Genomic DNA, 9,061 nt, shown 5'->3' with positions numbered 1-9,061 from the left:
ATACCACAGGTGCCGATGCATGCAACACGACACGTTATCTAAACGCGTATCAACGCCACAAGTCCTATTCTACTGTTGATCCTCGCTGGGCTTCATACAGTGCCTAGGCCACTGTACGTGGTAAATAAAATGAACTATAGGGTAACCGTTGTAGCCTTGCAGAGCAAGACTAGACCTGCCGATGTGACTCCTATCGGTGCATTAACTGCACTGTCCCTGCTATCTTCACTGTTCTGCTGACCCCACTTGTAAGCCCAAGCACCAGTAGCCGGGTAGCACCCCGATACCGTTGCCTGGGCAGTTGCGGGGGCAACACGCTGTTACCTTGCCGGGACGAGGCTTCCCGGATAGCTATTGCGGTGGTTATCCTTTTTATTCTGGATCTTGGCCTTGACGTTGTCGATGGTGTCAGATTAGCTCTCAATCTGTAATGTGATGGTCTTGCTAGTGAGCATCTCCTCGTAACCCCGTTAACTATTGTCTCAGGGGTGGGGCTCCCCGTGTTCTCGCCCTTCCCGGGAAGTCATCCTTGCGGGAGCTCTGCCGCCGCGACCCAAGCGTCCAGCATTAGTAGGATCCTGTGGGCCATTGGTGCGACAACCCTGGGCAACCGATGGTGTCCCAGGAAGACGTGTAGCGCCTGCCACGGGAGATGCAAGAGCTGCATGAAAAATACATGAATATAGCATCAATAGGTGCAGACCTAACAAATCTTGAAATTAGGGTACGAGTGCCAAAGCATTATGGCTTCTTGGACTCCAATGCGGGGGGAAATCCAGAAGGAAGATGACGTTTACTTCGGCATTGACTTCCTCGACTTGTTTCACCTCTTCAACCGCAAGTGCCTCGACAACGCCATATTAAGACTATGGTGTGTACACTACACGAGGGAGGCCTTTAGGCTCACACAATATGGTGTAGCCGTCGCCGACCCCCTTCTTTTCAACGCCACTTTGCTTGGTTCAGACCTATTTTTGGACGGAAGTAGAAGGTTGGCGATTGAATAACTCACTCAATTCATGCTGAAGCACCAAGACCGCCGTTATATATTGCTATTATACCATCTACAGTAAGTTATTTTCAATTCGCGTGAATACATACATCTTTTTCCGTCGGGAGACTTTCTTGTTATATTTTTTGCCTCATACAATGTGCGTTCCATTGTGAAACAGCAGCCATTGGGTGACAATCGACATCTGCCTCGTTCTTGGAGGGGTCACATATTTTTATCCACTACGACGCAAGGAAAATGAACCACAACGCAACTAGGACCCGATCAAATTTGTCATCGACTTAGCCTATCGCGATGCGGTAAAATGGTGCGCGATGCCTAGTTTCAGCCGCAATCAGGATACTCCGCTCAGACACAGTTTCAGGTTCCCTTGCGAGCAACAGCCTGTGGATCCGTCTACTATGGTTACTACTGCTTGCACACTATTCAGCAGTGGATTAACGACTTCAAGCCGAAGGGGACGAAGACCTTCGAAGAAGTGAAGAATTTCTTTCTGGCCAACGCCGAATTAGGACACAACTCAAAAATTCTCGTGTACAAGACCCAGAAGGACATCAGCGAAATCCTCAACAAGGAGGTCCTCAAAACGAACGGGGATTACTACGGCGGCGGAATTGTCGCCAAAAGTGGTTAATTTGTGTGGAACACTTTTATTTTTTGCTAATTCTTCCAAACACTTTTATTTAAGATGCATGTGACTTAAATGTTTAACTCGTGTGGAACTTTGTAATATATTGCTGCTATTATGTTTTTTTGCTGCTGTATAATGTGATGTATTGCTGCTATTTCTGTGTTGTATTGCTGCTATTATGTGCTACAGGAATATTTAAATAATTACATAATTCATTTTTTTCAGGAGAAAACTGTACCAGTGGCGGTTAAAAACCACCGCCAATGGAAAGAAACCAGTGGCCAGCCACCGCCACTGGAAATCACCAATGGCGGGTATTGTGCCTGCCACTGTTGCACTCCACGCAATTTTCAGAAGGTGCCGAAGAAATTTATAGTGGTGGTCTAGAGGTCTTCGGTGACTTCGGAGACCTTCGAAATTTATACCGGTGGTGATATTTTACCCGTCATTGGTGACTTCGGAGCAGTAGTGACGGATATTTTAGCCACCACCGGTGGTAAAAACACCAGTGGTGCAGGGTTGGTGGCGGACGCCACTAACCCCATTTTTTTACCGCCCCTGTTGGGGTTTTCTGAAGCAGTTAAAGTTGGAAGTTTAGCTAAAAAAAGACTTTTCGCTGCATTGATACGGAGACAGGAGATGGCAGCGAAGGAGTCGAGCACGGTCACCAAGCATTGCATATTTGCATGTCCTCCAGCTTTGGGTGAATATATAAAAACAGCGACATCATCCCCGTAAAGGGAGGTTCTAATTCTGTTGGAAGCATGCGGCAGATCAGAGAGAAGACCGTGCTCGGTGGCCATCTCGAAGAGCCTGACAAAAAAAAATTGCACGTACGCATGCAAGCTAGCATGCATATATTGACGCAGTCTATGACACCTTCTGTTAAGTTCATATAGGAAGGAGTACACGACTAGCTTGAAGCCTATAAATAACATGGCCTCAACTGCGTCCACACATTTTGAACTGTCTCTCGTTGCACCGTTTCTCTCGCTTCATTTACTACCAGGTTAGAGGAAAATAAAAGTATCGAACTCTTTTCGTGAGTGCATTCAGGGTTAGTGTATATATATATATATATATATATATGCACCTCGATCTGTCCATTCACTGGCATATCAGGTTTAGTATCAGTAACCGAAAGAGAGTGAGAGATACTCGCAATGAGGGATTTCATTGGTAAACCAGTGCTTTGTTTGTTATGGATCTCACTCTTGCAAGGTCAGTTTATATATTGATCAGTTTACTCATATATATACTTTGTTCTTTCAACCAACAACCGTTGAATTGGTGCGTATATAGCTGATAGTTAAAGGTGAATGTTGACATATGTATGTGCACGAGATCACCTTGCTGATGTATATACGTCTGTTCTTGATGTAGGATGCATGGTCCAGTCCGTGGAATATGATCATACAGCAAGTATTGAGGCAAGTGTGTTGTCTAGTACTCCTTTTTTGTATGTATCTCAAGTTGTCAACATGGGAATAGATTCGATGAATGAGTGCTATATATTGTTTCACATATGCTAACGGATTTGCAATCTTTCCCGTGAGAAACTTTGGTGTTTTTTAGATCTAAATGTAAAGAGAATATGCAACGACCTGGTTAACTTTGGATCACTTAGCACTTAGGGATATAGGAGTATATATTTAGCTTGGTCCAAAAACATATCTAGTCAATCTCATAGTCCCTTTTTCTATGAATTTAAACCACTCTACTAAAATATTCCTTCCATAATTTCGTGTTTGGTTGGATTTGCAGTGCCTCAGCGATCCGATGGGACCTCTCTACAAAAGCGGGATCATCCAGAACGGCGACTTCAACAATGGCCTGATGGGCTGGTCGACGTACCGCAACATCAAGGCTGGTGTGAGAAGGTCGTCGCAGTCCGGCAACAACTTCGCCGTGGTGCATGGCGCGGGCAGCTCTCAGCTGTCCGGCACAGGCACAGGCACCAACGCCGCAGCACTGTCTCACAGCGTGTACCAGAAGGTCCAGATGCAGGGTGACACACACTACTCTCTATCGGGTAAGTACGTGTGTACAAAGCGAGATACTAGCTAGCTAGAGTGGTATGCATGTAAGTTTGTCCTTATATACTACATCGATCTTGTTATTCCTCGTGTGCGTGCAGCATGGTTACGGGTTTCGGCCGGCACGGCTCACGTGAGGGCGATGGTGAAAGCCCCCAACGGCGAGAACATCACCGCGGGCGCCATCGACGTCCAGTCCGGCTGTTGGACCATGCTCAAGGGTGGTATGACTGCGCATGCATATCATTCCGGACCAGGAGAGATCTTCTTTGAGGTACCTTAGGTCCAGGAGAAAGTAATTGCTATTTGCATGTGTCATTGCTAGCTAGCTAATTGCATGGCATGCAGAGCGACGACCACGTGGACATCTGGGTGGACAGCGTGTCCCTGCAGCCCTTCTCCTTCGAGGAGTGGGACGCCCACGCCCTCCAATCCGCCAACAAGGCCCGCCGGAGCACGGTGAAGGTCGTGGTGAGAGGCGCCGACGGAAAGCCGATGGCGCACGCCAACATGAGCATCGAGCTCCTACGGGCCGGGTTCCCTTTCGGCAACACGATGACCAAGGAGATCCTCAACATCCCGGCCTACGAGAAGTGGTTCACGTCGCGCTTCACCGTGGCCACCATGGAGAACGAGATGAAGTGGTACAGCACGGAGTGGAACCAGAACCAGGAGGACTATCGCATCCCGGATGCGATGCTTAAGCTCGCCCAGAAGTACGGCATCAAGGTACCTACGTGTGGTGTGGATCCTCAACATTCCTAGCTAGTACTTGTTACGTACGTACGCTTTTGTTAATCAATCAATCTGCGCTGGCTGCATGCATGCAGGTCCGTGGTCACAATGTGTTCTGGGACGACCAGAACTCCCAGATTAGGTGGGTGAGGCCGATGAACGTGAACCAGCTCAAGGCTGCGATGCAGAAGCGGCTCAAGTCCGTGGTGTCGCGGTACGTAGGGAAGGTCATCCACTGGGACGTGGTGAACGAGAACCTGCACTTCAACTTCTTCGAAACCAAGCTGGGACCCAACGCGTCTCCCCAGATCTACCAGCAGGTTGGCCAGATCGACCACAATGCCGTCCTTTTCATGAACGAATTCAACACCCTGGAGCAGCCCATGGACCCCAACGGCACGCCCACCAAGTATGTGGCCAAGATGAAGCTCATTCGCGGCTACCCGGGCAATGGCGGCCTCAAGCTGGGCGTCGGCCTCGAGAGCCACTTCTCCACGCCCAACATCCCTTACGTCAGGGGCGCACTCGACACCCTCGCGCAGCTCAAGCTGCCCATGTGGATGACCGAGGTAGACGTCGTCAAGGGCCCCAACCAGGTCAAGTACCTGGAGCAGGTGCTCAGGGAAGGCTACGGACACCCCGGCGTGCAGGGCATCATCATGTGGGCCGCCTGGCACGCCAATGGCTGCTACGTCATGTGCCTCACGGACAACAGCTTCAAGAACCTCCCTGTGGGCGCCCTCGTTGACAAGCTCATCGCCGAGTGGAAGACCCACAAGACGGCTGCAACCACCGACGCTAATGGAGTCGTCGACCTCGACCTCGTCCATGGCGACTACAGCTTAGCGGTCAACCACCCGTCGTTGCAATCCGCCGCCATCCACACCATGACGGTGGATGCAGAGTCGCTGTCGGAGCACACAATCAGTCTCAAGGCGTAGGAAGAGCTAAACCTTTCTTGTTTCCTTTTTCTTCTTGGGGAATAATCACAGAGCTGATTCGACTGGAGACAACCTAGCATTAGCAGCTAGTTTCCTGCACCTGTGCCCGCATGGGGCTGAAATTTTGGTCGGACAATGCTGTGAGTTAACTTTTAGAAATGAAATAAATCAATTATAGCTGGTAATGCATCCTGTAGTTGTTCTAAAAAACAACAGGAATAATGGGTGCCAATGTTCGATGGCACAAGTACGAGAATTGTATGTATGGTGTGTACGCCGGCCTTATAGCGAAGGTCGCCGTACATTTGGACAAGTTGACACGTCGATATTTTTTGAATAGGTTCAGTCGACCCTACGGGCACGACTTAGTCCTATGTTAGGAGAGGCTTTGAGGGGGTCGTTAGCCGGGTGTTTGTGTCGAACTCGTCTTCCCAAATCACCTATGGCGAGAGATCTCTAGGGGCCGCCTCGGACTTGGGCCGAACTTGTCTTCCCAAGTAGCGAGGTTGGGATACCCTCGAGACTCTAACCCGATCCCTCTACTTCGAGTCGAGATCGTACTAGATGGCCTAGAACCTCGAAACTAGGCTTCCTAAGTCGTGCCCCGAGGTCGAGTCGAGACTAGACTCGACCCAAGCACTCGAGAGCGGGCTGCTTAGGTTGCTCTATCCCTCTTTCCTTTGATCTTATTCCAATGGAGAGTGAATTATACATGCCCCCATGGGGAGTATTTATAGTCTAGGCGTCCATGACAAAAGACCATGACTACCCTTAAGGGAGAGGGAAAGTGAGGGCAAAGTGGTAAACTCATTCGTCCACCTTTCTTGGCCACTACTCAAGCTCCTCTTTTCCTTTGACCATGTCATGAGAGGTTTGACTCGTTGACTCCTTTGACCGGCGCTTAGTTGGCATAGCTATGCCTTGATAGCAATTTGACCGGTCTTTGTGATTTGTTGACTTGGTCGTCGTCACGTAGGATTATGGTCCGGCCCGTGTAAGGATTTTATTATATTACAACAGTAGCCCTCTTGAGGTGGAGGCATTGGGAATGCTTTTGGGTCAACCTCAATGTCGATGGCGTGCTGAGATTCTTCTTCCGATACCTAGATCGTAACTTCCCTTGGGACTTGCCACCGGCTAGGTAGGTTTTACGACGAAACCGGGCCTATGGGGCTACCTTGTGAGATGCTTGTAGTTTCAGAAGTTTTCCCAGTAGACTTGAGACCTTCGAGGCTTCTCGTCGGAGGGGCCACCAGCTAGGCAATTTTCCTTGAGAAGAAAAATAGACCCAGGTGGGCTTTTCACAAAACTACGGCCTTGTGAGTTTCGGTGCATCCCAAAGGCTCCTGGGAATTTTCTTGCGGAAAATTAGGGCCTTGGAACTTTCGCGTGGAGAACCACCGGCTGGGCAAGTTTCTCTATGAGGAAAGAAGCCCAGGTGGGTTCCTTTGCAGAGTTTCACTGGCTTTGAAGTCTATTTTGAGAGAAATAGACGTTTTTGAGGTCTTCTTTGTAAGAAACCGTTGCCACGAAGGTCTTTCTTGCGAAATTCTGAACTTGGAGGTTTTCTTGTGGGTTTTCGGGAAGTTCAGAGGGCCTCGACGTTAATTTTCAGAGACGCAGGGGCCCGGCCCAAAATTCCCATGCCCCGAAGGGGCTTTTTCACAAAAAAAATTGCGCCTTGGGCTCTCTTTGCGCGCAAAGGCGCACTTGGGGGCCGTCGTGGGCTTCTGCGATGTGCGGGCTGCGCCCGACCGGGCTGAGGAACTCCCCCGCGGTTTCCTGGTTTTTTTTTATCAGCAGTTAACTGGGTCGAGGCCCAGCCGACCCGACCGGCCCGCGTACCGGTTCGGGAGTTATGTCGCTCGATCGGACGGGCGGGGTTGCTCCCGAACCCTAGATCCGATGGCCGCTCGTGTCTTCCTCCTTCGTACGGGGCGAGAAAGGAGGTCGTCCTCCTTTCCTCTTTCGTCGAGGAGCTCCGTCACCATGGCTGACGCCGGCGGCCACGGGCCAGGCCAGGACGGCGCGGACTGGTCTTGGGCGACCAAACGGCCTTTCCTTGTTCCCCCCTTTTGCCTCTTTTTCGCTTTTTCTCGTGTGTTTTTTGTCTTGGCGTTAGAAAGGGCTTGTCTCCAGGCCGGACGATCCCCAGGTGGCTGGATCCGGATGCCGAGGAGGGCACTGGCCTATAAAACGGAGCCAAGGGGCGGAGGCGAGGCTCATGCCCACTCTTGCTTCCTTTCGGCGCCGAAGACGAGTTCGGCGGCGCTCGAAGGATGGGGCAAGACCGGTGACCGTTAGGGGCTCCTTTGGGGCAATTAGCCAGCTCTTGGTGTTCGTCCGTCTCCCGGGATACGTTGAAGATCATCGAGCCTTCGTGGGGGTTGAATTTCCGGCGAAGATGCGGCTTCGAGAGGTGCCGGCGTTGCTTGCCATTTGAGCCGAGGAGGGGCGGCGCCCGGGAGCTTCGTTGTTCCTGCCGAGGTGAGCATGGCACGGGCAATCATCCCCAGCCTGGTTGGCATGACGTTGGGCACTTCGAGCCACGTAGAACGGGGCGGCGGTGGCCGCGGTCATTTCATCAAACAGCTTGTGGGCGAAGCTTGTAGGTTGAGGACGCGCCTTCGGCGTGACGGGGGCGCGGCCGGCAGGGTGCCGAGATGGCGTGTTGACGCGTCACATCCTCGCGTGCAAGACGTTGGCGCTTGCGTGTCGGGGGGCGGCACTGGTGCGCGCGGGGCGCGGCAGCGCGCCGTTGGTAGGGATGCCGGAGTTCGCACAGGGCAGCGTGAGCTTGCGCGTTGTGGTTGCGCCCGGCGTCATGCGTGGGTTTGGCGAGGGCGTGCCAAGGGTGCCGGTCATTTGGCCGAGCACCTGGCGTGCTTCCGCCCTGGCCTCCCGGGCTCCTTCCTCCTTTTTTTTACTTGGCTGAATTGGTAGCCAGGCTGTGGGCCTTAGACGGCTTTTCGGGGGAGCATGACCCCCTTTCCTTCTCTGCGTGCCTTGGGCCGGCAGACGCGCGTGGGGCCCCGCGGCCCATCCTCTTGCAGGCCGAGGTACACCGAAGGCTGGCGAGTTGCGGGCTTCGGGGAAGCTGGGCTTCCGTCCCTTTTTCGTTGCAGGGCCGGATTGGGCCGAAGAGGCCGTTGGGGAGAGCTGGCTCTTCTCCCCTTCTCCCTTCGCATAGGACTTGGCCGGCCGTTCGTACTCAGGCTTGGGGCCATTTCCGAGGGGGGTTGTTCCCTTTTTTTTTAAACGGCGGTCATGCATGACCTTGCGGCGTAGTTTCCCTAGTTGCTTCCTTAGGAATTTTCTTGCAACTTGTACTAATCTTTTTGCATCTTCTTGTAGGCGAGATGGCGGGATCTGATGTGGAGCGTCATGATGGCGCCGACGGGAGCATCGAGAGGGAGTCCTCCCATGGGAGTGGGGCTGAGGCGCGGATGTTGGGGGGCAAGCCCCTGAGGTCGATGAAGGTCACACGCCCGGAGAGAGGACCTCGGCCTGAGCTGTATCCGACCGTGTTGGGACGGGTTCCCGACATCCTTACGGCGTTAGTGATGACCGAGAAGGACTTGTCGAACCTTGTGGAGGCGGGCTACTTCCGCAAGGGCCTTGCCTCGCTTCCTGATGAGGGTGAGCTTCGTCCACGTGGAGGAGCACCGCAGCCCCGACGAGAGTACTTGGAGTGCCTTTGGGTCGG

The 9,061-nt window shown here is 52.2% G+C and overlaps 1 protein-coding gene across 1 annotated transcript; it reads left to right on the top strand.

The window, feature by feature from the left end:
* Positions 1–2,754: 2,754 nt before the first annotated feature.
* On the top strand, positions 2,755–5,605 carry LOC100833088 (anti-sigma-I factor RsgI6). The gene is made up of 6 exons (XM_003571701.4): positions 2,755–2,864; positions 3,027–3,073; positions 3,408–3,675; positions 3,781–3,953; positions 4,028–4,408; positions 4,510–5,605. Exons 1-6 carry the CDS (start codon positions 2,807–2,809, stop codon positions 5,353–5,355), a joined length of 1,773 nt encoding a protein of 590 aa, XP_003571749.1. The 5' UTR covers positions 2,755–2,806; the 3' UTR covers positions 5,356–5,605.
* Positions 5,606–9,061: the final 3,456 nt, after the last annotated feature.

Source organism: Brachypodium distachyon, chromosome 3 (assembly GCF_000005505.3).
Source record: "Brachypodium distachyon strain Bd21 chromosome 3, Brachypodium_distachyon_v3.0, whole genome shotgun sequence".
NCBI classification, from domain to species: domain Eukaryota; kingdom Viridiplantae; phylum Streptophyta; class Magnoliopsida; order Poales; family Poaceae; genus Brachypodium; species Brachypodium distachyon.
This window is presented reverse-complemented; position numbering and strand designations above follow the sequence as displayed.